This window comes from Hypomesus nipponensis, chromosome 2 (assembly GCF_054491055.1).
Source record: "Hypomesus nipponensis isolate SF chromosome 2, ASM5449105v1, whole genome shotgun sequence".
NCBI lineage: Eukaryota > Metazoa > Chordata > Actinopteri > Osmeriformes > Osmeridae > Hypomesus > Hypomesus nipponensis.
This window is the reverse complement of record NC_140362.1, coordinates 3,142,989-3,170,068: the sequence shown is the minus strand read 5'-3', so window position 1 is coordinate 3,170,068 and position 27,080 is coordinate 3,142,989. Positions and strand designations below refer to the sequence as shown.

The 27,080-nt window shown below is 45.4% G+C and overlaps 6 protein-coding genes and 1 long non-coding RNA gene across 10 annotated transcripts; 1 reads left to right on the top strand and 6 right to left on the bottom strand.

Annotated features, from left to right (window-relative positions):
- Nucleotides 1-1,320: 1,320 nt before the first annotated feature.
- On the bottom strand, nucleotides 1,321-4,479 carry gpn2 (GPN-loop GTPase 2). Of its 2 annotated transcripts, XM_084702294.1 has the most exons (6): nucleotides 4,324-4,479; nucleotides 3,674-4,048; nucleotides 3,257-3,413; nucleotides 2,896-3,056; nucleotides 2,563-2,693; nucleotides 1,322-1,908 (listed from the first exon to the last, which is right to left on the bottom strand). In XM_084702294.1, the coding sequence occupies exons 2-6, from the start codon at nucleotides 3,998-4,000 to the stop codon at nucleotides 1,836-1,838; spliced, it is 849 nt and encodes a 282-aa protein (XP_084558420.1). In that variant the 5' UTR covers nucleotides 4,001-4,048; nucleotides 4,324-4,479; the 3' UTR covers nucleotides 1,322-1,835. The 2 variants fall into 2 exon arrangements, with proteins under 2 accessions (XP_084558419.1, XP_084558420.1); XM_084702293.1 differs by having other exon boundaries at nucleotides 1,321-1,908; nucleotides 3,674-4,479.
- An 85-nt stretch (nucleotides 4,480-4,564) lies between these two features.
- gpatch3 (G patch domain containing 3) lies at nucleotides 4,565-7,621 on the bottom strand. Its single transcript, XM_084702292.1, has 7 exons — nucleotides 7,168-7,621; nucleotides 6,580-7,037; nucleotides 6,051-6,225; nucleotides 5,524-5,583; nucleotides 5,233-5,354; nucleotides 5,016-5,143; nucleotides 4,565-4,864 (listed from the first exon to the last, which is right to left on the bottom strand). Exons 1-7 carry the CDS (start codon nucleotides 7,592-7,594, stop codon nucleotides 4,681-4,683), a joined length of 1,554 nt encoding a protein of 517 aa, XP_084558418.1. The 5' UTR covers nucleotides 7,595-7,621; the 3' UTR covers nucleotides 4,565-4,680.
- A 2,513-nt stretch (nucleotides 7,622-10,134) lies between these two features.
- On the bottom strand, nucleotides 10,135-12,554 carry LOC146300389 (uncharacterized). The gene is made up of 2 exons (XR_014766065.1): nucleotides 11,771-12,554; nucleotides 10,135-10,336 (listed from the first exon to the last, which is right to left on the bottom strand). It is a non-coding gene; the product is annotated as an uncharacterized LOC146300389 (long non-coding RNA).
- Nucleotides 12,555-12,557: 3 nt separating this feature from the next.
- nr0b2a (nuclear receptor subfamily 0, group B, member 2a) lies at nucleotides 12,558-14,132 on the top strand. Its single transcript, XM_084702291.1, has 2 exons — nucleotides 12,558-13,219; nucleotides 13,446-14,132. The coding sequence occupies exons 1-2, from the start codon at nucleotides 12,688-12,690 to the stop codon at nucleotides 13,685-13,687; spliced, it is 774 nt and encodes a 257-aa protein (XP_084558417.1). The 5' UTR covers nucleotides 12,558-12,687; the 3' UTR covers nucleotides 13,688-14,132.
- Nucleotides 14,133-16,815: 2,683 nt separating this feature from the next.
- kdf1a (keratinocyte differentiation factor 1a) lies at nucleotides 16,816-20,376 on the bottom strand. 2 transcript variants are annotated; one of them, XR_014729401.1, is made up of 5 exons: nucleotides 19,869-20,376; nucleotides 18,434-19,498; nucleotides 17,970-18,047; nucleotides 17,137-17,652; nucleotides 16,832-16,966 (listed from the first exon to the last, which is right to left on the bottom strand). XR_014729401.1 is itself a non-coding variant. In XM_084669195.1 (4 exons), the coding sequence occupies exons 2-4, from the start codon at nucleotides 19,476-19,478 to the stop codon at nucleotides 16,881-16,883; spliced, it is 1,209 nt and encodes a 402-aa protein (XP_084525321.1). In that variant the 5' UTR covers nucleotides 19,479-19,498; nucleotides 19,869-20,374; the 3' UTR covers nucleotides 16,816-16,880. The 2 variants fall into 2 exon arrangements, 1 of the variants encoding a protein (XP_084525321.1); XM_084669195.1 differs by lacking the exon at nucleotides 17,137-17,652 and having other exon boundaries at nucleotides 16,816-16,966; nucleotides 19,869-20,374.
- Nucleotides 20,377-20,803: 427 nt separating this feature from the next.
- tpbg1a (trophoblast glycoprotein 1a) lies at nucleotides 20,804-22,948 on the bottom strand. The gene is made up of 2 exons (XM_084702290.1): nucleotides 22,508-22,948; nucleotides 20,804-22,331 (listed from the first exon to the last, which is right to left on the bottom strand). Exons 1-2 carry the CDS (start codon nucleotides 22,765-22,767, stop codon nucleotides 21,335-21,337), a joined length of 1,257 nt encoding a protein of 418 aa, XP_084558416.1. The 5' UTR covers nucleotides 22,768-22,948; the 3' UTR covers nucleotides 20,804-21,334.
- Nucleotides 22,949-23,098: 150 nt separating this feature from the next.
- LOC146300385 (transmembrane protein 222-like) lies at nucleotides 23,099-26,774 on the bottom strand. Of its 2 annotated transcripts, none has more exons than XM_084702287.1 (6): nucleotides 25,728-26,774; nucleotides 25,320-25,404; nucleotides 25,175-25,206; nucleotides 24,997-25,093; nucleotides 24,387-24,517; nucleotides 23,099-23,633 (listed from the first exon to the last, which is right to left on the bottom strand). In XM_084702287.1, the coding sequence occupies exons 1-6, from the start codon at nucleotides 25,934-25,936 to the stop codon at nucleotides 23,546-23,548; spliced, it is 642 nt and encodes a 213-aa protein (XP_084558413.1). In that variant the 5' UTR covers nucleotides 25,937-26,774; the 3' UTR covers nucleotides 23,099-23,545. The 2 variants fall into 2 exon arrangements, with proteins under 2 accessions (XP_084558413.1, XP_084558414.1); XM_084702288.1 differs by having other exon boundaries at nucleotides 23,099-23,588.
- Between the last annotated feature and the right edge of the window lie 306 nt (nucleotides 26,775-27,080).

The window sequence follows — 27,080 nt, the reverse complement described above, 5'->3', positions numbered from 1 at the left end:
GGCAGCCGTGGTAGCAGCAGAAACACTCTTCTTGCGAGTGTGGGGGATGGGCGGAGAGAGCGCAGCATTCTCAGCGGCCAACACTGAACCGTTCTAGCTAACCCTGACCTTGCCTTGAAAAGGGACGCGTTTCTAACATCAATAGCGTCTGTGCTCTTCAGACATTGATTTAAATCCATGCATATACAATAATGTGCACGTTGTGCACGTTCACATAGCCTACTTCATTCTCATCTGTCAATGTAGGGTTCAAATGAACGGTTGATCTTTTTTTTTTTTTTACTCTACGAATGGTGCTTCGCAACATACGTTGGAGGGTTGGTTATTAGGCCTCTTGTCGTTTTCTTTCATATTCAGGCAGTCAATGATTCACACACGCATCTCTTTTTCTCTCGCAATCCCCCTCCCTCTCTTTGGCTCCCCCCCCCCCCCCCCGCCCCCCTTCGCGTTCTTGCCCTGGAGGTAATCAGTTTTCAGGCCGGCTGGCCGGCTCCTATGAGGCAGGAAGTACCGCTGAACAGTCTCCCATACTTCATCACAAATTCAACCTCGTAGTCTCCCCCTGACACACACCCCCTGCCCGCTGCAATGATGGATACGGAGCAGCAGAGTATAAACCAAAGGGTCCAGACAGCCACTAGGAACATACCAAATACATTCTCAGAGCGCGCGAGCACGAGCGCGCACACACACACATACACTCACACACTGCAAACCTCAGTCTGCCTCTTTAACTGCCAAGAACAAAACGAAATAATTAAACTAAACCAACATAAAAATAAAAAAAACATCTATATTTGATCTAAATATGGGTATGCTTTATGGATGATGGAATACGGCTTTTATATCTCAACTTTCCAGCACAGTACAAGGTCTGGCTGCTTAGCAAGAAACTAGGCTTCTCTGCCTGAGACCAGAGACAGGGGCCAGTTGTGCAGAAACACAGATTTAATGTGGCTTCCTCTCCCCGCCTGACTTCGTTATTCTGCTGTGGCCACTAATAAAAACAGGAGTAGATATTTAGGGATCTGGGATGCGGATTTGGGAACACTTACGCCCCCTCATGGCCACCGGTGATGAAAACTCCACTTCAAATTCACGTTTTGAATGGAAAAAGGGCCGCTTACAGTCAACGCAATTTTGACCATGGAGACAAAATGTAAACGAATTATGAATGTGTTGTTATCGTCAACTGGTTCATTAAACAATGCACATAATATAGGCTTATTTCAAAGGACGAAACATACTTAATCGTTTCCCTACCACATGAATTGTGAAAAGAACCAACTTTGGACGTAAAGAGTTAAAATATTTTCTGTAGCGCATCATGAGGACATCGATATCATCCAGTCATCCAGTCCCTCGCTTTTTCCACTCCTCCTTTATCAAGACTGCAACAGGTGGGCAGATCAGCCACCGTCAAACAGGATCATCATGTGTAACATCAACAAAACCACAACTTTCATATCCTCATAAACAACACACAGTATTGTGTGTAAACTGCTATTTACGGTATTATATCAGCTCTACGTCTTTTATTCCACAGAGACAGTCGTTTTTTTTATTTTCAATTTTTATAAAATCACATACTTTGCTTTCAATAACATTGTTGCTAATTTGAATAATGTTTGCATCTTGAATCACTGCTTCCAGTTTGTCGCTAATCCCGGTTCCTTCTAACAGTTTATTTCTGAAATTATAGAATGCGTCTCTGGACAGTGGTGTTGCAGTGTGAGCACAGTCTTGATAACCCAGGTGGTCATGTGGGCCAGGGGCCCCAGGACATCCTGCGACCCTCCAGAACAGGAACCAGAACCATCCATCCAGCTTTGGGTCTACTGATCCATCACCTCCTCCTCCACAGTCTTCTCCCCCGGGTTGACGTACCTCTCCTGCACCCCTAAAGTTCTGAAGGAGACGTGTTACGAAAAAACACTCAACCGCCATCGAAGAGCTTCAGTCTTTTCTACTTTGTTGCAGCTTATGCAACTCTAACAGAGCAATTTCCCACCCAGGAATCAATCAAGTTATTTTCCCCCCAACTTTACTGAGCTCCTTGAGCTGCACAACGAAGTATCTTTACGTTTGGATCCAGCGAGACAGTATAGAGCAGGACTAAGGTCTCCAGCACCTGTACTATAGCAAATATACTTGACGTCGCAAAAGCGGACCGTTTAAATATTCCAAAACGTTTTCGTTTTTGAAAATATTAAAAAAATATATATAAAAAGCTGGTCAATGTCACAGGCTGCACACGCAGCCTTGATCCACAGGCACACCTGCTGTTACGTTTTCTCAATAGGGCGTTTTTGAGCATGAGCATGTGCAGTGACGTGTCGCTGTGTAATCAGCCCCTGAAGCCTTACCGCAGGGTCCAGCTAGGGACATTTCCTGTATGTCTTCCCCTCTTTCGCTCCCCTACATTTTCGGTCTGTCTAATGCTGTCACTATTCCCCAATACAGCATTAATTCAATTTTTTTAAAGTATATATATATATATATATATATATATATAAACAATACAGATATCAAAATTACAGATATAAATAAAGGGAAGGATACGAGCTGAACTGGAAGTCTGCCCCCACTGCGGCTGACATCATCGCCTGCAGGTTCCTCTCCTCCAGGTCGCCAAAACAGTAGCCGTTAGCCTTGTCCACCGTCCGCAGCACCCGAGTCATGCTCTCCCTGTCCTGGAGGCAAAGCAGGGGTCAGAGGTCATGCCTTACCGGGAACACCTTCACCTCGAAACTGTTTAACTGCTCAAATGTGTGTTGTCGTTACTTGTTGTGGTCAGGTATATTAGATATATTATATTACAGGTACAAAAGGTTATATATTATAGCATGGGATACTATACTGTATCATCAGGTATGAATATTAGATGTAGCACACCTGTATACTGAGGGGGACGAAGGAGACAAGGCCGTAGTCTTGGATCACTTCTGCCAGTTTCTCATTCAGGTGGTGGAACTTTTTGAAAAAGGGGTCGGCTGCCAAGTGATCGACCAGGTAGGTCAGGTCTAGGACCTCGGTGTAGAAGTCCAGGTTAAACGCTGAGCCGGGAGAAAAAGAGAGCGTGTTCAGTACCTCTCCAAAATGTAGCAATTTATCAAACGCATCTTATATGTAAGCTTGTACAAGTACATGGACTGGCTGAGGATGGAAACTAAGGCCTAACTTTTTCACTCAGTTGATGGTTACGTTGTTGAGTGGGGTAGCTGTCCCTAATCTTCACCCAAGCACCCCGCCTCACCCAGTTTTCCATATTGCTCAATGAGGTCCATCTTGGAGAGGATGTTGACATGGGGCAGCTCCACGTGTAGCATGGTGGACAGAGACGTGCACAGCACTGAGATGAACTTGGCGGGGTCGGCACAGTAGTGAGAGTCCACCAGGTGCACAGCAGCTAACTGAGACGGTACGAGGACAACGGGAGTTAGCAATGGAGCAGAACACATCGTTACCCTAAACACTGAGAAGTATTTTTCTACAGGTAAATCGATATCACTACTTACTCATATAGTTTTACTCAAGACTAAATGAAAGGGGTAAAGGTAGGCGGTATTCATGGGATGTAATGCACAGGTAAGTTATAGAATATGTTTTAAGTGACACAGGATCTTGGTCACACATATCTACCTTTACCTTTATCAATCCAGAGACAACTCACCCTGAAGTTCCACTTTCCCAGCTGAGCCACGATGTTCTTCACAGAACTCTGGTGGGTGTAAAGTTCCACCTGACCCGGGCAGTCAAACAAGAAATAGCAGTCACTGTGTTGTTTTAACTTGGCTTCAAGCCAGTCCAAGTTCGCTTCAAGATACTCCATACAGTACAGAAGTCCGCCATTGGGTCCAAGCTTCAACCCCTCCATCACATCATCTAATGTGACCAGCTCTGAAATGTCCACGGCGCAGGTATAAGGCATCCTCTCGTTAGCAGGATCCATATTAACTACAACCACTTTGCGTCCGAGGTGTCCCAAAAATTCCTGCATTCCGCGGCAGTATGTGGTTTTCCCAGAACCTGGAGGTCCAATCACCACCTGACCAAAGCGTAATGACTGAGGCTGTGTCGCCTGAGCTGACATGGTTGTTTTGAATACGCTTAACAGGTCACAGCTAGAAGGAGGAAACTAGTAATAAAATTAAAAGATTGTTATCTCTGACCCCTGAACATCTTGCTATGTAAAAAGCTAATAAACAAATATATTAAATCGCTAAAGCTACCCAGATCGCTAAGCTATCCAGTCTTCTGCAACTCAGGTAAACAAGTTACTGCTAGCAACACCAATCGCCAATTTAATCTAGCAGTCTTCACCAGCTAAGACCTCCACGGGAAAACGAGAGACCTTCTTAGGAATATGTACACACTAACAACCATTAACTAATATCATCAAGTAGTATTTTGAAGTAAGGGGACAGTGAATGTTAGCTGCCATTGACACTTGCCGCCGTTGAAGTTGTTTTCGGAGGCTAATATTTCCGGGTCATTGATGTCAAAATAAAAGTATCTACATTTTTTATGGGGTATTCGTTAAGTCATTGCACAACTTAAATAATTGAGAAATATCACAAGGTGTTTTATTAAAAAATACAAAAAAGAATGCATTCAATACAACATATTGTGCTAAAGAAGCTCGAAGAAACCTAAAATATAAAATCACGTTCACTGATGTCATCTTTTTGGCCCAACGCTGCCTCCTGGCTGCCATTCTCTGTACTTCATGCTGGTGGTCGGTTGCCGTCTCAGTAGGCTGTCACCTTGGTCAATGTCTTTGGGTTCGTCGTATTTCGTCGTTATATGGAAGTCTGTTCTGGCCTTTTTCACAAAGTATGAGTTCAGCTTCTCGCCATGATACCTGCACAGAAAATTGCATTTTTTTATAAGTTCAAATATACTTCCTAATACATTCATAAACAGAGGTGCATCTTCTACACAGCAGAAAGGCACTTTCTACATTTACATCCTTTAACAGCTCTATAGTTCATGGTAATTTGTGTGTCACTCACCCAAATCCCCTTTTGCATCTAGGATGCTGTCCTTCATTCTCAAGGGCATCTGGGATCCCTGCTTGGCTGTTTCCAAGCCCTTCCCCATCCTTCCAGCCCTGCTGTTCCATCACCCGCCGACCAAACCCCTGAGGAAGGAGATCATGCAGGGGCTCAGCGATGCACTGCATGTAGCCCCACACAGGCAACATCAGCCAGACAGGCACAAGGACTTTACCTTTGTGAACTTCTCAAAGCTGCCGATTGGTCGGTCGCGTCCAGACCTGTCCTCAAGCCCCTCCCTCATCCTCTTCTCGTAACGCATGCGGACGTAGTCCCGGGAATCCATGTCCCCGCCGTCTGTGACAGACAGTGTCAGGACAGATGCTCTGAAAATCATCGTCTGGGTGATCCATGCCTGGCCTACTTTACATTACCCTTCAAATAAGACCACTTGGTAATAACCAAGTCTTCAATACAGTTTTTACTGTAACTGACCATGGAGGAAAACCACGTAAAGTCAAGTTACCTTTATCATAGTAAACGCTCATGTCCACATCCCAGTCGTCCGCCGTTTGCTCATCAAAATCTATGAAAAGGAGCAGATTTATAAGCAACCACAATATATATATATAGAACTGTAGATACACTGCGTCATATATACATATATATATATATATATATATATATATATATATATATATATATATATACATATATACATATATACATATATATATATATATACATATATATATACATATATACGTATATATATATATACACATATATATATATATATACACATATATATATATATATACACATATACATATATATATATATATATATATATATATGACACAGTATATCTATTTAGGTCCAGTTCTATGTGCGTGGGTAAAGCCCTCTAACATTTTAAAAAGGGCTGTGCAAATACATTTGATTATAAATATACGATTCAGGTTATTTCCAAATTGCAAATTTCACACCCCCCTCTACCTCTACTCACCCCCATTCTCCTCTACACGCCCCCCCCCCTCCTCCTCTACTCACCCCCCTCCTCCTCCTGCCAGTACTGGGCGTCGGTGTAGAAGACCAGGCCGGAGCCGCCCTTCTCCCACTTCAGCTCGATCTCCTCCTCGTACAGCCGCTCCTTGCTGCGCTCCTGGCTCGTCACGTCCTCGTGGAGGGCCTCGTGGCGCTCCCACTCCTCGCAGCGGTCCTCGTCCTGGGCGGAGAGACAAAACAAACATACAGGACAGGGAGGTACATTTGATTGAGCCTGAATGTGGGTGTGGTGGGTTTTTAAAATGACTGTTAGATACGATTTTCTGGATAAGAAGTGTGGCGTGGTAGTGGCCGGGGGCAGCTGTTTTCAAAAAGGGGGCGGGACATGTTCCACTCGTGTATGATGAAAGCCACGCCCCCTGATACAACACAGTGCTTTTACACAAGGGACAGGCCAGCCAGAGTTAAGGAGAATATGGGGGGGGGGGGGGGAGTCAACACATGAACTAAAGTCTCCACAAATATTCAGATACCACATCCTGTGATTAGCTACATTCTAATGGTATCAACCCACATCATCCGGATCTGATCGGACATCTTCTTCCTCTGGGTCTGGGTCTGGGGTCTGCTGCCTGGATGGAGGGGGGTCAACTGAACCACCATGGGCATCTGACGGTGGAGGGGCAACTGCCCCAGGACCGGATATCTCCTGTCCATCTGCTGTGAACACACTCTCCTCCGTAACTGGCATTATTCTGCTGTCATGGTACTGAAAGGGCACGTTGCCGTAGCGTCGGTTGCAGCTGGTCTTTGGGAAAGTGAGACCCAGCTTGCGGATGAGGCGTGGAGGCAGACGGCATGACTGTATGAGCTGAAGAAACACCTTTATTGTTGTGCCAACATTTCCAGAAGGCATCAGAGAGGGCGGATTAAGCTCCGGTAGCGCTTTCAGATCCGCCTCGGTAAAGCGCTCTGTCAGTGCCACACGGCGTCTCTGTTCTGACTTCGTTCTGTAAGGGAACCCATCGTCATCTGAAACGTAGAATTGCATTGGGACGACCCTTTAGGATGGCACCGAACAAACGTACCGTTACGTAAAATGTAGTCTAAATGAAAAACAAAAGTCTTTAGTCAATCAAGGAATAATTGTAATATGATTTACCTGTGGAGTTCGACACCTTCACTCTTTTAATAACGCAACGTCTGGCGAGCCAGGAGCCTTTCGAGTCGATCCATTGATTCGAAGCGTACATTTTGACAAATCGATCAGCTTCCTTCAAATGGACCGAAACTACACAACAACATGTCTTGCCTTTCGACGATGAACCACTCTCTGCTGTTTCCAAAGAGTTCGAATGTGCCTTATCCGTTTGATCGGGTTCCTCTGTTTGACTCTGCCTGGTCTGGTCAACTTGAGGTCCTTCGATTTCAGACCCTTTCAAAACCTCCGGACGGTGTCGGTAGTGGAAACACAAGAAACCGCCACCTTCTATAAACTGGCTGAAATAGTTTCTAAGATCTGCGGATCGAAACGCAGCAGGTATATTACTAACAACTACATACAAAGCCGGACTGGAAGAATCCGCCATGATTGTTTATGTTGAAGGGAACAATCTAGTCTAGATCCAACCTCCGCAGAGTACAGTATTTCCTGGCAGACTCAAACTTTATTTTCTGAGTTGCTTAAATAATGTGGCAAATCATTATGTATTGTATTTGTGTATGTAATTAATGATGAATATATCGCTTGGCGCTTGATTAAAGTACGGTGTCAAGAAGAGGTGATTCTCTCCTTTGTCCTCTGAGGAGATCGGGTATAGGCACAAGTTAACGGGAAATGAATGACGTCACTTAAACCTGGAGCGTAGGCTACATTAGTTTTTGACACGGCCTCTCTGGGCGATTTGACTCGTAAAACAACCAATGGGGTGCACGTGGGAGTAGAAGTGCAGTATACAATGTGGAGAAAGAGAGCGAAGAATGTCACAAACATACAGTACCTACCTAGGTCTTTGCGTTAAAGAACGGCACTTTTCTGTCTGAAATAATGACATTTATTATTGAAATTCTATGTAAAAATGTAAATGAATAAAATGTTGTTTACTTTATAGATAATTGAATAACGTGTTCTGTATTCAGTGTAGCTCCCCCGGTTCAATGACAACTTGAGAATTCCTTTTCCTCAGTTAAGCCTACGGCAAATGTAAACAAGAACACATTTTAAGAGGTCCCAATGGGGGCATAGATAGACATATTGTAGGCTAGATTAATACATTTGATTTGCATTTGAGAAGTGTCATTACATGGGCAGAGTAGGCTAAATTATACAATTTGTCTGTGTAGGCCTATGATATACAAGGACAAAAAGGATCGGTCTGTTTTATACAAGTCTGAAGTTTTGTTCAATCAGTTTGTATACAATCTTGGGCTTGCGCACAATCCAGTCACTCATACGTCAAACCAGTCGCCAGAGAGGGCTCTTGTCTACTAAGAAGCGCTTACGGATAGTTAGATAGCGTCACAAGAGGGCGATGTCACTGCTAGTGTCCTTGAGAAGCTGAACCTTACATTAGCTGTAGGTCAAGGCCAAGAGTCATGACCACTGCACAGACAGGGGTCTCCCCTCCAGGGTGAATGACCTGAGGGAAAGAGATACTTGCTGAACCTGGTCAAAGGAAGGGAAATACTGTTCTGTGAAATTGGTTACTGTAAACAAATGTGTTAATAATGTAATTTTCATATATGTGACTATATAACTATTTATTACTATCTGTGGTTACTTAAAATGCTACAAACCGTCCTTTACGATACTACCAAATTAGGCCTACGTTTTACGTAGAGTGGATAATGCAGCGCTAGGTTGAAGGGACGGTCGGGATTAAAGATACTAAAGCACCTCAATGTAAACAATTGGTGAAAAAACGGTGTCATGTGTATCCCCACATTATATCAGGTGAAAAAACGGCCTGATATAACGTGTACCCCCTCTGTAACTTTTGCTAGAAAAGAACAGACATTTCCATATTATCTCAGGTTGTTTATTGTGACCAAAAGAACAGAAAATAACAGACATGATGCCAGGACAGACTCTTTGCATGTTAGGGGAGGGGGTACACATTATATCAGGTGAAAAAACGGCCTTAACAAGCAGTTAATTGAAAAGCCATTTTAAATTAAATTAACTTGAAACAGAAGTCATGTTAGAGGGCAGGGAGGGCTTAGCAAAGACGGGGCATCCTTGTCAGACCACACCTACAGAGAATGGACCGATGGAGGTAGCCTCGATTAAAAGAATAAATATTGTTCATAAACCTGCATGTATCAGTCAGCATATGGAGCTAAGGTGCATGGCAATATGGAACTTTGGAAAACACTGTCGATTAGTCCACAATTCTAAACGACGCATTAAACAATTCACACATCGCCTTAATGTAACAGACAAATAAACGTATTTATATAGATAAATGAGTCCCTTGTCATTATGGAAAACCCAGTTGAGTCTTTCACGTTGATATTTATTCCATTTAAGAGGTGAATTTGAAGTGCAGCAGTTAAACTCCGCTTCTCTGAGAGCACGCGCACTCCCGTGGCCAGGGGATACAAATCCTGGCGGGGATAAGTGCCTTGGCACGACACCTGTCTCCAGGAATGGCACAAAGCCCATATAACATTTCAAGGAAGGTCAGTTTTTTTAACGATCATTGCGGTGATAAGCACCTGTCCTCTGTGCCTGGCTCAGCCTGCTCCTGAGACTTATAAATACATCCCTTATCTCAGACTTTTACTACTGCCAGCATGCCTGGGGAATTACTACAGCTGGATGACTACAGAGTGTACTGCAGATCACATTCCCTGACCATGTACATACAGGCACCGTTTTCATAAGGACAGAAACATTTAATCATGAGATGTGCTTATTCCCTCCTAATATGAATGTTTGTCCATCATCCCTGCCTTTTAAACAATATGATGGACAAATTGTTCAGTGAAGTTGGTAATTGCAAACTACTGTCATCTCCATGTGTTTTGGGGACGTGACACAGGTCTAAATTCAAGTCAAGACGGTCACAAACTATAACCACCCTTATGATTTGGGTGTGCAGATGAGATAGCAAAGACTACTGAAACATTCCCATGATTCAGGTGACTGCCGGTGGCTGGCACCTGTAATCTCTTTATTGCGGCCATTCACCATGCCAACTGACCTTGACAGGAACTGTCTCAGACGTTCAAACATTCCCACACAGTCTCTAAGAGGTCTGTCATTCGTAAAGCGGTAGCTCGCACGTCAGGAACTTCATCATATCAAGCACACAGAGCGATCTCCAAACCTTGGGCAAACAAAAAAAAAAAGACAACCCACAGACATATCACCAATGATCCCTCATTCATATCCTGATGCTTTGAACGAAATCATAATAAAACGTCTTATCATCCTGAAGACTCTGTGCCAGGCACTGCAGAGATAACAATTGAGAGTCATATTAAAAGGGGTTTCCACTAACACAATAACATCTTGATACACTGATACAAGAACACACAGACAGAAAGAAGACACATTTGTTCCCAGGATCTCTATGTGCTCAATACTGCTGGTGAAGGCTGTTCATGACAATATGGGGCTGAGCACAGTTAAGGCACAGTACCGCAATCCAGGCTGTGATGTCAGAGTAAAACAAAAGCATGCACTTTTTAATAAAAAGAGAAAAAAAAGGAAGATTTAAGATATATGTATTAAAGGTTTTCTAGAGGGGGAATACCCACGTCTTGTAAGGGGCTGGTGGATCTACTGTTACACTCTCCACTATTACTGAGATACTTTAACAAAAATTGCAAATTAAAACTTCATCTGCACCTTCATCTAATGAGCAGTGTTATTTTCATTGTTGTGGCAACAGTCATTTTCTCATTGCTTTCAGAATGCTAAGCATATGACAAACGTTTGGTCTCAACTCATACAAATCCATTTGTGAACCTCTCCTGACCTTGTGCTTCTTTACGCAATTGTTCAACCAGCAATGTCCTGATTCATGTTTTACAGGTACACATTTCAATGTGCCACATAAGGACATTTTCCCCACTGCATTGTGAGGGGAAAAGTTGAATATGATGCTAATGAAAACACGTAGCCTGATCGAACTGAGCGAATACAGTGTATACTGTGTTGCCTATTCAACATTGCTTGTTTTTGCAGCGTTTTTTTTTGGCTTGTTTCATTTATTTTTTATGTTGTATTCTTAGCATGTACACTCCAGATTACATGTAATTTGGGAAGGACAAAATTACACATTAAAAAGGCTTCATTTCTGGATATCCATGGTCTTAAATGGACATTTTTATCGTCATATTATATTTAGTTAAACAACATTCTAAGAAAAATAAATACAGCTTAATGTGTAACCGTTTACTTTTATGGTTTGTACAGCCAGGGCCAAAAGTATTGGGAGTGACATACATTTTGTGTTTGCAAAGCTTGCTGGGCCTTGGCATCAAATGACTGCTAACATAACTTCAGTAAGTCATATCATCAGCACAGGGGAAAGTGTGAGCTAGTTCTAGCCAGGTGAAATCACTCTATCATTCTGATTGGATTTTAAGAGCAGATTGACTGCTGTAAAAGAGGGGACTATTTGCATATATTGTACATTTTCAACCCCAAAAAGCTTTAAAAATATGAAATGTTATTGTATCAACAAATCAACAACTGGTAAAGAGCAAAGAACTTTGTTAGGGTACATTGCTTAATGATTGATTACTGTTAAAACCTTTTATATGATGCAAAGTTGTTTGTTGAGGTGAACCTAGTTGATTTTGTGCCAGGTATTGTTTGTCTTGAGTGTAGGAGTTCCAGTTTGGGGCTGCATGTTAACTGTGTAACACAATAAAAAACCATAATTCATCAAATGATTTGAAATATCTGCTCAGTGTGAGCATAGGATCATAACAATATAAATTTTAGAATATGATGGTATAAGCCCAATGTTATATGGAACACGTCACCCTCTCGAATTTTAGGAATTGAAAGGTACTCATGCGGCATGATGAATAATCGCCCTTGTCCATATTTCACCAAACTACAACAGGGCTCATTTGATCACAGACAGGGATAACATGGTCCTCATACGATGAAATCGTGCTCCTCTTCTTGTATTGCAGGAGGACAGTCAATCGAGAGTAAAGGTTGTCTTCGTCTTTCAAGGTCTTACCTTGTAGGTCAATGCTCCCTGTTTGTTTTGGCCTCTTCCAACCCTATTAGGTGTGAGCTGTCAGCCAGTGGGGCAATATACTGTCAGTCTGATGACTCGCCCAGTCCTTGGTAGCTTGGTACAGCCTGCGGTAATGACACAGCCTGAGAGATAAGGGCCCGGTGCACATGATATACATGCCCTGGTGTGTCAGTTGCTTTTCATTGAGAAAAGCTTATTTATCTCTTTAGGGCAGGCCGTCAGCCGCCAGGCCGATCAGGCAGTTGTTTTTTTACAGAGGGAGTATTGACAGGTCAAGGTTCACTAAGCTGGGGAATATAAAGACTCCCAGAGGGATGTTGCTGCACCAGAACATTCAGACTCAGTAAGAGCCTGTATTTTAAGAAAGAGAAGCGGTTTAACCAAATTAAGATTTTTAGATAAAAACATTTTTTTTTTTTTTTAAGACAACCTTGTTTGTTCTCGACAGCCTCGCCATGGATAATGAATGTCATTGTTCAGATTACAGTGAAAGGCATTCTCATGCCATTCTGTTCAACATCCTCAGCCGCACGGATTCCAGTGAGTCGAGACACGACAGTCAGAACAAAACAACACCACACAGATGCAACTGTGAGACGCGACGGACGGTGTGCTTGAAAAACCCAGCCGAGATTTGCCAAGAGGCTTCGGCGGTGTTGGTGAAGACAGTCCATTTTATGAAAAACCTGCCTGCTTTTAACCAGCTTCCACCACACGACCAGCTGTTCCTACTTCAGAGCTGTTGGGCACCTCTATTCATATTGGGTCTGGCCCAAGAAGGTCTGGATTTCGAAGTCCTCGACAGCCCTGCTGACAGCATGCTGAAGAGAATCCTTCTGAACTGTCAGGAATATTCTGGAACTGAGAGAGAGCAGCCCACCATGGCTGGGGTGAGCAAACTGAAGTCTTGCCTCAAAAAGTTCTGGAGTTTGGATTTAAGTCCCAAGGAGTATGCATACCTGAAGGGAACCATCATTTTCAATCCTGGTGAGTTTCCCCTTTCCTTCTGATTTACTATACAAATTGAAAAAGGAGAAATGTCTTTTTAAAATGTGATAAGAAACAATCGTTGAAAAACACTGAACTGCTTCACTCAAATTAACTCATCAGTTATCAGATGGATTGCAAAAAATACCCATGGTGTTTAGGCCTAACTGTGACGATTGTAAATGATTGAGCATTGTCACTCATCCTACTTTTGCTTATTCAACAGATGTTCCAGATCTAAAGGCAGCTGTGTTCGTTGAGGGCTTACAGCAAGAGGCGCAGCACGCGCTGAGCGAGGTGGTCCAACCTCTTCATCCCGGAGACTGCGGGCGCTTCGCTCGCATCCTGCTGACCGCCTCCACGCTCAAAACCATCACGCCCAACCTCATTACTGAGCTGTTCTTCCGGCCTGTCATTGGCCAGGCCGACCTTTTTGAATTGCTGGTGGACATGCTCTTCTGCAGGTAGTCCAGAGATGTACCTGGACTACTGGGTAAAAGTCCTACTTCTATACAATCTGACAGACGAGACATTTCCCTGTGAGATGAAGGAATGACAAATGAGCACTTATTATGGATAGAAAAACTATAAATGGGTGTGAGGTGGGACAGTCATCTTTCTTTGGCACATTGTGAAGACATTATAAATAGTTTTTTATTTGTTTACATACAACTCTAAATGAGCTATTTTTTACTTTTTCAATTTGAGGTCACAGAGGCTATGTCTGTCATTGTTTTGCTATTTCCTGTGGTTGATAGTATAAAACATGTCTCAATATTCTGTTGGCGTGTTGTGAAGAGTTGAGTCTAAGAACACACTTGTTTGTGTAACTTTGAATTCATACTGTAATGTTTATTTCTGGTAATGTTCTCAGATTAGGTGAATAAATATATTTTTCTACAATAACTGCAAACCTGGCTCTCTCGTGATGTGAATATAAATTGTGCAACAAACACTCTGAAGATAATCCTATGAAACACAATCTCACAAAGGAAAAAAAACTACTTTTAAAGTTCACTCAGAGGACAAACAAGTGATAATTCTTTAAATCTAACCTCAAGGTACTTCGATCACTTCATCCAAATCAATACACAATTTTTTCCCAGGTATAAGACTGTCACAATTGCACTTTGTATACTTATGATTTAGGCCTACTTAATAGTACAGTCATTTTGATAAAGATGTACTTCTAATTAATCACGTACAAATGTAATCTTCCCACCCCTAACCTTCCCCATTTTCTGTTGTGCCTGGTGCATCTGAGCTGGTATCTCTGGTTACCTCACAGGTATCCTTATCTTACTTGCGTACAGTAGGTGCCTGGCACCACCACCCCCCTTCCACCCCCCACCCCCCCCCCCCCCCCACACACACACACACTTAACATTGTGTGCCACGATGTTACAGGTTCAATGACACAGCGGTGAGTCACACAGGTTACCAGAGGTAGCTTGGCCTAAAGGGGACTAAACACAGAGCTTTTGTGATCATAGAAATAATAACTCGCATGCTGAAAATGTAAGATAGATGGGTAAAAGAGATGAAGAAAAAAAACACCTATACGCCAGTTATTATTAATGGTTGATAATAAGAAACTTAGTTGTTGGCTCTCTGCTGTTCCACACGAGCAACGTTTTGTTGTTTGTTGTTTTGGCGTCAAAGCAGGAGGACAAGTTTGGTCTCTAGAGGTGCTATGTCTCCCTCTAGTGTCATCTTTTGATTGCACACTCTCGCAGGGGGTGAAAGGTCCGATTTAACAACGCAGCTTCAATAAGTAGATACTATACAAAGAATAACATTGATAAAAGTAGTATAAAGTTGCCATTCTCTGAAACGGAATCTGGCACCCCCAAAAAATACAACTAGCGGAATACAATAAATAGTTTAACATAAAATCATCATATTATACAATAAATAAAAAATAAAATAAAAATACATATATATATAGATATATATATATATACACACAACAGACAGGACTTTTAAAAGTTTGTCGTACGAAAAAGCTTGTAAGCAACTGCCTAACTTACAAAACACCATTGGATGGCAGCAAACACACTATGCAGTCTGATACAGCCTAGTCATTCTCCTTTGAAACCTTTTCTCAATGAGTTGATGACAACGTTCTCCAAACAATTCAGATCAGGTTTACAGACTTTTACAGGATTTGAGGATCCATTTTGTCAGCATTTACAAATGTTTCACATTTTCTTTCGCCTATTTCAACCCAAATAGAAACCTATTTCCTGACGTGACCCATCACACCTCACACAGGTCCAACAGCAGGGAAGTACTAACAGCACAAACAGAGACGTTATAGGACCCTCAGAGAACAACTTCAAAAATCAAGAGTAATCTTCTCTAGTGCTACTCTGCTCTGTAATGAGCGTCTTGGACAACAGCAGGATTTTGTTTGCTTTATTTCGCCAGAACCAGCTTAACGGGTTCTTCCTACCCGCGGGAGGAGGCAGGCTGCCTGACAAACACCCAGCGAAGGGAGCCTGTCGGCACAGTAACCCGAGAGACAAATGAGACTATTTGGAAAAGTGACACAAACCAGTCGTCTTCTCCTCCCTCTTTGCTGTCACATCGAATCCAAGAGTTCAACAATGGTGTGTGTTGAGAGACTAGGAGAGTGGATCAGTGCTCATGAGTACAGTAGGAGGAGGTAGTGAAAGTCACAGCTCGCTCTGAGAGCACGTTACCTGGGTAGGTTTTGTGTAGCACAGTGGGTTCTTTTTGTAAGTATGACAACACTCAAACATCCACCATGTTATAGAGGTCACTGACCTCTTATGTTGACATTTGTTTCATACATACGCAAGATACTAAGGCAAGGGATACTGGGGATAATATTCATCTTTTATTTTGGTAAAAAATAATTGCAAAGTATTTTCCAAAGAAATAACAATACAAGACCCAAATGTCCCGGATAGTTGCACAACCCAAGAAGCAACATTTACATTTGAAAAAACTATGTACAAATCCTACTAAAGGATTTAAAATACCTAAATCTGACACTGAGAAATGAATACAATCAAACAAGCACGTGGAAATACATGCATGCGCGCGCACACACACACACACACACACACGTGTCTCCCCACTCTTGGAGTTCAGATGGCAAAGAGAGTCTCTGTAATGGCATGGAGTGATAGGTCAGATAGCATCGCAAGTAATAAACAGAACAAAAAACTGCTAAACAACGTTCATGGCTTTTCACCAGTAAAAAAAACCTAAACAAACATACAAGATGTTTTCTCTGTTGTTGCTGTGCCCCACTTGGGCTGTCTACCAGACCAGTGGTACGAGCAGCACACAGCTAAACACGTTACAATACTACCCCTCTCTCTGCAGCATTGCAGGCCTGGCCCAGGCTACAGATGGCTGTGGAATCCTGAAGGACGCAGTGACCCCCCCCCCCCCCCTTCAGCAGGACAGATGTGGGCGGAAACAGCCAGGCCCTGTTACCACGGAGACGCTTTCAACAGAAACGTCGGGAGCTTGTGGGACGGGTAAAAAAGTGGCGGATCGGACAGATTGCAACCCCCCTCCCCATCCCCTCCCCCACCATCCCCCTCCCACCCTCCCTCCCGGTCATCCTGCCCGGGCGACGCTGCAAGCCCAACGTTCCCCTCCGTGCTTGTGGCGAGGCTGGCGCTCAGAGGACGTGGATCAGGGGCGCCCCCGAGGAGTCGGCCTCGCTGTCGTGGTGATAGGGGGAAAAGGTGGAGCTGGACGTGTTCACTGAGGAGGAAGCAGAGAACGCCGTTTGCGTTTGAGCGTCAGGTCATCGGAGGGGGTTATCACAGCTGAACCAAACAGGAGGAATCTGTGTCACGTGATCCTCAGTACATTTGTGTCGATAGGAATCCATGCAAAATAACACCACATGGATGGACACAAAAACAACTAACTTTGGCTATATACGGTATAAAAGTTTCCAGAAGAATCCGGGACCCTGGCACACCTCAGGAAGGAAAGGTGTGTTCTGAAAGACGCTGTAACGAGACACTCCCTCACATTCTCACCACTGCACAACAACAAAAAAGGATCTGTTGGACAATAATCCATCTGTAATCCGAGTTCCTCACCAAATGACATAATAAAGCGGCTACCATTATGCGGTAGGCGTTTAATGTGATCTGATCTGCCTCTTCGGTGAGGGGTGAGACCCCCCCCCCCCCCCCCGAAGGGAAGAACAGACAGATGCAGGGGGGCTGTCAGGGGGGTGTAGGGTAGCTAATGACCGGGACACACAGAAAGGCAAGAATGTGCTACTCCCTGAGTCATATCCAAGCCACTGGATACTGTACGCTTCTGGAGAGAGCCGAGATGAGAGAAGGCCTGAAGCTGTACTGGGCAAAGCCCATGACCATCGCCACCGGTCTCCATACTGGTCAGCCATCTTGGAGGGTCATACCTGACTGTCCCTAGGAGGATAAGTCAAGCCATTTTCTAGAAAACTGTGGCCAAAATACCCCATTTAACAGGTTTTTGTAACACTGTGGGAACACGTTATTGTTCAGGGAATATTTAGTGGAGAACTAACACACGCCTGTCTTCAGAGAAACGGTCGCAAAAGCAGAACAATGAGCTTACTTCACGACGGGCTCGCGCTCTTGCTCGACGTTGGCCTGAGTTCAGCTTTTGCACATCCCTCTGCCTCTGTTCCCGGCATGGCCAAGGACTGAGTGGAGCTTGACGATGTGTCAACAAATGAAGGAAAGAAGAATGCAGGGTGACTCACGTCTTCCGCTGTAGTGTCTCATGTTCCTGGCCAGCTCGTCGGACGGCGTGCGCTCCGACACTTTCACCTCCGGCTCCACTGTAGCGCAGAGACAACAGGGTTACCAACACAACCGCACAGTCATGGTCCGGACTGACCAGGAGCCGACACACATGAAGACCTGCAGAACCCCTTTTCCAAAACATGAGTCACGGGAAAATGGCCGACATGCCTGGCATGCCGTCAGTCGTGATTATGGTGTCACATCAGGTGTTGCAATCAGGAGAAGAGGCTCATTGCGTAGCAGTATATACGATCTACATTCAGACAATCCAAGTAAAAGACTACAAACCAAACACTGTTTCTGCACTTTCTAAAAGGCAGAAGCGTAAACCGAATTACCCCCCCCCCCCCCGCCCTCCCCTCAATCATAAAAACGACCCGTGAGCTTCCAGTGTGCCCTGGTGTTGCGGTGTCAACCTTACTGTCGCTGAAGGTGCTGGTGTAGGTCATGGTGGCGTTGCCGCTATCGGGGAGTGTCCCGTCGCTGCGCCCGTTGGCCCTGGGCGGCGGCGGCTCCTGGGGAGCGCCCCTGCTCCTCTTGCCCTTGCGTGTGCTGATGCGGATCACGCCGTGCACCAGCCGGCACTCTGCCTCTTGCTCCTCCAGGTTGTAGTCGTGGGCGATGCTGTATATGAGCTCGCTGATCTCGTTGGTCTTGCGGGAGAAGGACGAGTCCGAGGTGCACTTGGCCAGCTGGTCGATCTGGTGCAAGGCGTACAGCTCCAGGAGCTTCTTGGTGATGAGGGAGTCGATGTCCGTGCCCGTGTCGCTGAGGTCATCCAGGTCCAGCTCGTCCCGGGAGTACAGGCTGGTGTTGCTGATGGGGCGCTGGCTGTCGCCCTTGCCCCCCGTCCGGGTGCGTTTGGGGGCCGACGACGAGTGGCTGGGGTACACCACGGTCTGGCCGCCGATGCGGACGTCCGGGTAGCGGAAGCTGTCGCTGGTGGGCAGCTTGGAGGGCTTGGCCGGCTGGCTGGATGCCTCCAGAGGGACGCCGCAGGTGGGGTTGGACAGGGCCAGGCCGTTGAGGGCTCGGGTCTCCGGGTCGGCCTTGTTGGCGTGGTCCGTGGAGCTCTCGTTCACCGGCAGGCAGGGCTCGCGGCTGCCGTAGAAGCCGCAGGTGAGGACGCAGCAGATGAGGGCCTTGCAGCCACTCCAGCCCATGGAGGAGCAGGAGCCGCAGGCCTGCCTCCCCTGGGGAGTATCTGCCGAACCAGGGATGAAGCCCAGAGTCTCTGACCCCCGCCCGTTAGCGTGACGGTGGGCGCCCCTGCGACCGGGCTGGGCCTCGGGGTGGCGGTATCGGTCGGCGTGGTGATCGCGCGTGTGTTCCGCCGCGTAGGGGTCCTTGTTGTAGGAGTCTTGGCTGGTGCTGCTGTCCCTAGAGATGGTGCGGCCCTGTCTGTACCCGTCGCCCTTGGCAGCGGACTGCTTGATGTGGCGCGACGGCTGAGGAGCACCAGGCATGGCTTAACCGCGGTTGGGACCTGTCGAAGTTTTCGAATGAAAACAATCGGACATTGCCCACATGACGTCTGACAACCTTTTTGATACAATATTTTGACACAATCCATCAAGGCGTCTTCCAAGAAACGAACATTTTTCACAGACCACAACTGAATGAGACTGAAATGTTGACGTGAAAACTCGACTCCGGTAGTCTCTGCGGTGAGTCAATACAACCCAATACAGATAAACACAACGTTGTAACTGGAGAGTAGACTATACCTCATGTTGAAATTGTATGTCCGGACGACTCACACCGCTAAGCAATTATGTTTGTAACAAGTCCTGTCGAGGCCCACAGGAATGCACTTTTGTAATTTCAGTAAACACCTTAACAGTAATCTTACTTACCGCATATGAGGAAATCGTTTGGATTTCTGTTAAAATGACGGAAGTCCAAGCAGAAAACTTGCTTCTTCGATCGAGTTTGTAAAATTTCAATTCAAAGGAGATTGAGCTCATTTACAACTGCCAGCCGGCGGAAAAGTTAGCAGGCGTTCAACAAAAGTGTTCACTCGACCAGTTACAGTCAATTGAGTCTAAAAACATGTCGGTAAATCCCAGTGTTGCGTTTTCTCCGAGTCTCTTGTCTTCCCGTGTAGGTTGTTACCTGCGGCTACAGGTTGTCCAGGGGTGCATTCCTTCCACCGTTGTCTCCTCCCATTCCCACTCGCTCTCTCATATTCACAGATCTGATACGAATAGAAACGGTTAACCAACTCAGCGGGAGTTGGAAAGATCTAGTCCAAATCATGACAGTCATCTGCTATCTGCGAGTGAACAAAGTATGTCAGACTACAAGGACACAGTGTTTTGAAATGGAACACATCTTCAAATCCGACAGACAGCCGTGACGTCACAGAATAGGACGGATATTCATTCAATTGTCAACTAATATTTTACATGCGCTTCGTAAAGTGAATGTAATGTTTTTTTTTTTATGTTAGGCCTACATGTATGCCTCTTCGTGACACCTACTAGGTCATATTGCCCGAACATTTACGGTGGAAAGAAACTATTATTTCTTCTCAGATGCTGTCATTAATTAACCTGCGATACAGAAAGGGGAACACGGCCAAAGAGAGAGTGTCTAAATGCAGAGCTGCAAAGCCAGCAGGTGCAACCAAGATCCTTCATCTTGTCCCACTTGGCCTCAGTGTAGACATTTAATCATGTCTCCCCTAAACAGACAACAACAAGCAATATGGGAAGGGGACTGTGCAACATAGTTCCCGGTTCACTTATGTAGCTTATTAAGATGAAAGGAAAATTACAAGTAGACATCATTGAGATAACACTTTTTATTGAGAAGCATGAATCTACAATAGTACTAATAATTTGATCACCTTACATGCAGACTATTTAAACTGCGCACCATCCATATCATGATGTACAGCCTACCATGTACGTGGATTGCAAAAAATCCCTGTTTATACCAGTTTGACCAGTCTGTTAAGGTTTTCCTCACACGAAAATGATGTAGTATGTTGTACATAATGTGGACAAAAATAATGACAAGATCTCTAAAAATGTCTTGTTTTTTATCACAATTTGCTCGTTATCTGGACTGGGTCCGTGTTGGTGGATTAGTGAAGCAGTACCTCAAACTAAAAGGCACTTGTCATCAAATGTGGCACCCATGTAAATGAGGCCGCGGTAAGCTGTCAGCTCTTTTAGCCAGTATCAGTGTCCAGACAATTCACAATTTTTTGTTGTGACATTTGTTCGCAGAAATCTTGTCAGAAATCATTAACACCTACTTAACATATTTTACAGCTTCGCATGTCCCTAAATGCGCATGTCCCAGAATGGGGGAATCACAAATCAACGGGAGGTGAGATGGACACCTGTTTGAGCTGCGTGTCCGTGGGGATCTGAACTAGACAACTGTCTAAAGCTAGCGGTGTTGACCGCATGTCCGAGGGAACCTGACCAAAGTGGGCGTTCCCTGGTACCTTCCCCAGACGGCCGTCCGCCGAGAGGTGCCCAAGCCGCGGGTCCGAGTCGATCTCGTAGCGGTAGTGATACCCTTCCAACACATCCCGACAGGCATCCAGCATGTCTACCATCCACTTTTGAATACCTTGACGGTTGAGATAGAGAACTAAAAGAAAGACCATGCCGACAAACCCCAGCACCAGCCCCAGGAACACATACGAGGTCTGCAGGGAAAGGTCGGCCACCTCTCCCTGGACAGGACCGCGGCAGCCTATGGTCTGTACCCCGAGTCTCCTCAGACGCGTACCCCGAAACTCCTGAGGAGAGCTGCAGCTCAGGGTCTCCGCGTCCCCCACAACGGCCCGAGAGCTGTTCAGCCAGACAACAAAGTCGAGGATCTCACAGGAGCAGGTGTAGGGGTTGAGGCTGAGCAGGACGCGGGCTCGGCTCAGCCTCGCCAGCTCCTGCACAGCGTCTGCTCGGATGGTGCTCAAGGCGTTGCGGCTCAGGTCCAGCACCTCTAGGCGCGGGAGGCCCGAGAAAGTGCCGTTGTAGACACCCACCAGGGAGTTGTTGGGCAGGAGGAGGTGCTGCAGACTGGGGAGGTGGGAGAACATGCCTGGGGGCAGGAGGACCAGGTGGTTGCCAGACAGGTCCAGGCGGAGGAGCCCGCCCAAGGCCCCCCAGCGCAGGGCGGTGGTGAGGTCAGTCAGGGAGGTGGTGTTGTAGAGAGAGCGGCTCAGGTTGAGCTCCCGGAGAGGGCTGCCAGGAATGCTGAGCGCCTCGGGGTGGATAAGAGCCAGCCGGTTGCAGCTCAGGTCCAGGTAACGCAGGTTAGACAAGACAGAGAAGACGTGAGACGCAATCTCTGTTATTCTGAGAAAACAAACAGGACATGTTGAAAAACATATCTAATTCATAAGTCAATGCATCTTTTAGTGTGTAGCCTTTTACACAGACAATCGTTTTTAAGTGTACGTATTTAATGAACCTCGTATCCTCATAAATTATACATACACAGTGTATTATGTGTAGCTCACAATATTTCTCACCCATTGCTGCTCAAAATCAGGTTTGTGACGTTCTCCAGTGTATTGAATGAATCCGGTCCGATTCTATAGATATTGTTCCCAGTGATAATAACAGCCCTTGTGTATCCTGGAATACCTTGAGGTACCGCGCGCAGATCCTTGGAGACGCACTTGACTGTGCGCGTAGCGGCAAAACATTCGCAGCCTAACGGACACTGCAGGCACGGGTAAGGTGCACAAAGCAACGCAAAACAAAATATAGCCATAGTATAAATACCCATATTTCCCTAAATGTATTTTTTTTAAATAGATTAAAAAATTGAAACTAATCAATCCTAAACCCACAGCAATGTGAAGGTTTTTTTTAACAAATCCACGTGAGATGTTAAAATAACGTTTTTTGAAGAGATGGTGGATCAACTACTGTACAGTAATAGAAGATCTACCGAATGAAAGTCTAGTTGAAATATCGCGCAGAATATTGTGGAAAACAGGTGCACGTTTCTCTTAAAGATACAGAACACTACTTATCCGCTGAATTAAAGATGGCCACGAGGCATTTATGCAGGAACAAGTATGTCTGTGTGTGCACGTAAAATAAGTTGAACAACACAAGATCAAAATAGTTTATATTGCAAAAACACATGGAATAAATAGATAAGCACATTTTCTAAATAAATAACAAAAACTTTAAATAAATGAACAACTAAATGATTATACTATTGCTCTTTGTTGGTTTGTAATTCCCAAACATTCGAGTTTTCTCTGAAAAAGGAAAAAGAAATGTTGACAGGCAGCTCACATGGTTGTGTGTGACAAACTAAAATAAAGGATGGAAATATGAATATTTACACATTCTGATCAAACTGATTTGAGTTTCTAAGGGGAGGAAAAGAAGAAGAAATACAGCATTCCAAATGTAACAAACAGCTTTCGTTTTCCACATTGAACACAAGTTGGCTTGTCAAAGTCGGACCATTAACATATCAGTTCTGCTGGAAGGGGAGCAGGCTGTGGTCCTCTCTCTCTCTCTCCATCTCCCTTGGTCGTCCCCTGAGGTCAGTGCAGGTTGAGCGCTAGGATGGAGGTAGCAATGACTCCGCTGAGCATAAAGAAGGGCAACCAGGTCTTGAGAAACGCCACACAGCTGCACACAGGACACAGTGAGGACAGTGAGGGCGATCCTGGAAGCGGTCATTAAGCTTCCAGCAGAGCTGGTGAAAACCACATACTCTCCTGTTGGACTCACAACCCATTTGTCATGTAGCTGAGACAGGTAAGGGCATTGGATAGTCTGTGAAATCGCCCCTCACCCCCCTGTAACACCCCACCCCCTTACCCCCTCCCAGAGAGGTGACCTCCACCAGTGACGTAGGAGCGGGGGGGACACACACATCTGGCAGTGATGAATTACACGACGCCCCGCTGTTAAAAGACCCTGGGAGCCAAATGCAGAGGCAGCACAAAGAAGGCACGGCGGCTTGGTATGTGGGTCAGGCGAGGAACACGAGGGGGATTCTCACCGCCGCGCTTTTACAGCACCATCCCTCGCCACGCTCGGCACAAGCGACTCGTCTCTGCGTCGTGCCTTGAGACCAGATCAGGTTCTGACATCCGCGATGGCGAGTTTACTGTGAGTGAATCTATTATGATGGCATTGTCCCCCTCGCCAAAACGTGATGAAGTGTGGATGTAACAGACGTGGCCGCGCCACAGTCGGAGGTATGTTCGCCTGCACCCGGTTTCAAACCCGTCCCCTCCGACTCCCCAAGCGCACCCACTACCAGCGATGCCAACATAAAGCGAGCGATTCAATTGGCGCAGGTGGCGTACGTACGCACTTGAGAAGTGAGCTAAACCGCTCTACACCTGCCGCATGGCCAGCGAGAGGCGTGCGTACCTGACGTGTTTGCCGTGGAGGAGAGACAGCACGCAGAGCTTGCCCATGTTCCAGGAGGTGCTGTTGTCGTAGTGCATCAGGTTGAGGGCGAGTGCCACATGGGAGTGGCAGTTGTCACAGCAGAGGTTGTGCTGCAGGAGACACAAGGACAATAGTCAGACCAACTGACCACAATACCCCTTCTTCTGATTTGCCACTCTCCACTGTCATTTTACTTAATGTGGTGATTGCTTTAATGCTGCTAGCCAGAATCAGCCAGGTAGGTATAACTATATATTTTTTTACATTTAGTTATTTAGCAGACGCTCTTATCCAGAGCGACTTACAGTAAGTACAGGGACATTCCCCCGAGGCAAGTAGGGTGAAGTGCCTTGCCACAAAGGACACTACGTCATTCAGGGAATCGAACCAGCAACCTTCGGATTACTAGACCAATTCCCTAAACGCTCAGCCACCTGACTCCAATTTTTTATTGGATCATATACAGTTCATCTCCAGTGTCACCAATATTAAAATACTGTATCTTGTATGTACACACACACTTTTTCGAAGCCAGTGTTGAGTTAGGGACAGGCTTCTCTGTCTGTCCAACATGTTTGACATTGCGTACCGTTCTGCGTTTGTACTCCTCTGATGAGTCGCTCACTGCCTTGTCCCATGCTGCAGAGCCACTGCCACACACCTTGTCAAAGTCCAACTGCCAGTACCTGGAGAAAGAGAAGACAGGCTTTAAAAGATGCTCTGACAATATTGAATGATTTGGATGTTTTTAATGAAGGACAGCTTACTTGGTGGGCCGCCCAAACGCCATATTGCCCTCCTGAAAGGCAAGTTGAAACTTTCAGACTGATCGACAGAACACTGTTGTGCTTATATGAACTACAAGACTGTAATAGGCCTACGTTTTAAAACGTCAAACGTGTTTTAACTTACAGACACAAAGTATGATCCTGCGAAGTCTCGGATCACGCCTGAGGAGGTACATATGCCCATGTGACCAATGAAGGGCAAAACCCACCTGAGAGGCACGAGACAGAAAATATCTGTGTTACCTATGATTGTCCAACATTGGCACTGGTATGAAGATATATAGTTACGCAAGCGTACTTATTATTATTAGAAAGGCTACATGGGATTCTCTATAACATATCGTTTTCAAACGCCAACAATTAAATTGCATATCGCACCAGGAACTATCTTTAACATAGCTTAATTGCACTGCCATCCTTGAACGTTCTCTATCCATATTTCTGGCTAAAGCTAATTAGCACTGCACAAGCAACACTAGATCACTATAGCAAAGCTAGTAGCCATTGCAAACATAGAGTACGTGCAACTCACGACAGAATGGGTATTGGTGTCCAAACAATGCAATATGGATAACGACAGTTTTTTTTGTCAATTTTTTCGAATCCCCCGTGGTAATTCATCATCATGTCTGTTTCATCCGCCTCCGCCATCACTGATTTTGACAGGTCATGTGACGTAAACAGAAACAAGCGGGTTCCTCGATTTGTTACACCCGGTTGCACAGTGTGGCAGGAAACCATGTGAACTACTACAGCGGGTAAGAACTGGGTACTATTCCCCAGTACCAGACAAAGACGGCCATATGGACGGCCATGACGCTCTCAGGGATTTAGCTGGCTCTCCAGAGAAGATTTGTGCATTCACAAACCACGCAAACCAACCAACTCTGAGCGCTCAGTGCAGACATCCCAACCTGCAGACTCATTTCAGGGAGGTGGCTTCCCCCCACGTACACTTCCCCCCCAGGCTTGGGATGTCTGTCAGTGAATGATCTGTTATATTCACTTTGCGTGAAGCTTGAAATAACTCTTCTCAATGGCATGTCGGTGTATATTTGTTCACAGTACGGTGCAACGCAAATAACGAGGGCGGATCTTAGTCAAAGAGGCTTTGAAGCCTCATTGTAACGGTCTTTATTTGCCTGCCCTTAAGGTCCTTAATCATCATAACGGATACCTGCTCCAGCTGGGTCACCCTCATTAGTGTGCCAAGCTGGCAGACGGTTGACCGCGAGCCGCAGCGGTTCTCTACAGCAGTCCAAACTCTCCGTCGACAGTGATGCATTAGGCGCACGTTTAAAAGTAAACACTCAGCAAAAGTGAAATAGTGGAAGACATTGATGAACAACAGTGAAGCTACAGAGTTTATCATGTTGTAGGCCAGGGAGTCTGGGACACCCCCACCTGTTTCCTGCGTGTCAGAAGGAGGACGCCAAATGGGCTGTTGCAGGCTTGTGTGTTAAATTCTGCACCTGGATCATTTCTGCATGTGGCAAAACAATCTGTACAGAATTGAAGAAGCATCATCAGCCTCTGTTAAATTGGGTTTGCATAAACAAAAACAGGAGCTCATCGTCATCAATCCTCGTTTATTTTATCCCCCCCCCCCGCCCCCCATTTGCAGCCAACATCATCACAAGGTTCCTCAAATCAAATCAAACAAAAATACCTCAGATGATTTCAACAAAACAAAAAACCAACACATGGAAGCCGAGTAGAGGATTAAGTCCTCACACATATTCAGAGCCAACAGGCTTCACTGTGCAGGGTTTTTTGGTTAGACAAGTGACTGAGAGGTTTGATGTCTGCTATGCCCACCACTACAGTGCATCAGAAAAACCTTGTTTACTGTAAGCAAGACCTGGAACATAACTGTAGGCCTGCA

What these genes read in the sequence shown, in the direction of transcription:
- gpn2 (XM_084702293.1), bottom strand. Translation starts at nt 4,093, where the DNA reads ATGTCAGCTCAGGCGACACAGCCTCAGTCATTACGCTTTGGTCAGGTG. An exon ending in TGAGCAATATGGAAAACTGG is followed by an intron (nt 3,057 to 3,256) that starts GTGAGGCGGGGT and finishes CTCCCGGCTCAG; the next exon opens with CGTTTAACCTGGACTTCTAC. An exon ending in TCGTCCCCCTCAGTATACAG is followed by an intron (nt 2,694 to 2,895) that starts GTGTGCTACATC and finishes CTTTGCCTCCAG; the next exon opens with GACAGGGAGAGCATGACTCG.
- gpatch3 (XM_084702292.1), bottom strand. Translation starts at nt 7,594, where the DNA reads ATGGCGGATTCTTCCAGTCCGGCTTTGTATGTAGTTGTTAGTAATATA. An exon ending in GAAGGTGTCGAACTCCACAG is followed by an intron (nt 7,038 to 7,167) that starts GTAAATCATATT and finishes TCTACGTTTCAG; the next exon opens with ATGACGATGGGTTCCCTTAC. An exon ending in GAGCGTTTACTATGATAAAG is followed by an intron (nt 5,355 to 5,523) that starts GTAACTTGACTT and finishes TGTCTGTCACAG; the next exon opens with ACGGCGGGGACATGGATTCC.
- nr0b2a (XM_084702291.1), top strand. Translation starts at nt 12,688, where the DNA reads ATGGATAATGAATGTCATTGTTCAGATTACAGTGAAAGGCATTCTCAT. An exon ending in AACCATCATTTTCAATCCTG is followed by an intron (nt 13,220 to 13,445) that starts GTGAGTTTCCCC and finishes CTTATTCAACAG; the next exon opens with ATGTTCCAGATCTAAAGGCA.
- kdf1a (XM_084669195.1), bottom strand. Translation starts at nt 19,478, where the DNA reads ATGCCTGGTGCTCCTCAGCCGTCGCGCCACATCAAGCAGTCCGCTGCC. An exon ending in CACCAGCACCTTCAGCGACA is followed by an intron (nt 18,048 to 18,433) that starts GTAAGGTTGACA and finishes TCTGCGCTACAG; the next exon opens with TGGAGCCGGAGGTGAAAGTG. An exon ending in GAGACACTACAGCGGAAGAC is followed by an intron (nt 16,967 to 17,969) that starts GTGAGTCACCCT and finishes CTTCCTCCTCAG; the next exon opens with TGAACACGTCCAGCTCCACC.
- tpbg1a (XM_084702290.1), bottom strand. Translation starts at nt 22,767, where the DNA reads ATGGGTATTTATACTATGGCTATATTTTGTTTTGCGTTGCTTTGTGCA. An exon ending in CTGATTTTGAGCAGCAATGG is followed by an intron (nt 22,332 to 22,507) that starts GTGAGAAATATT and finishes TTGTTTTCTCAG; the next exon opens with AATAACAGAGATTGCGTCTC.
- LOC146300385 (XM_084702287.1), bottom strand. Translation starts at nt 25,936, where the DNA reads ATGGTTTCCTGCCACACTGTGCAACCGGGTGTAACAAATCGAGGAACC. An exon ending in ACACCAATACCCATTCTGTC is followed by an intron (nt 25,405 to 25,727) that starts GTGAGTTGCACG and finishes CGTGCCTCTCAG; the next exon opens with GTGGGTTTTGCCCTTCATTG. An exon ending in GCGTTTGGGCGGCCCACCAA is followed by an intron (nt 25,094 to 25,174) that starts GTAAGCTGTCCT and finishes CTCTTTCTCCAG; the next exon opens with GTACTGGCAGTTGGACTTTG.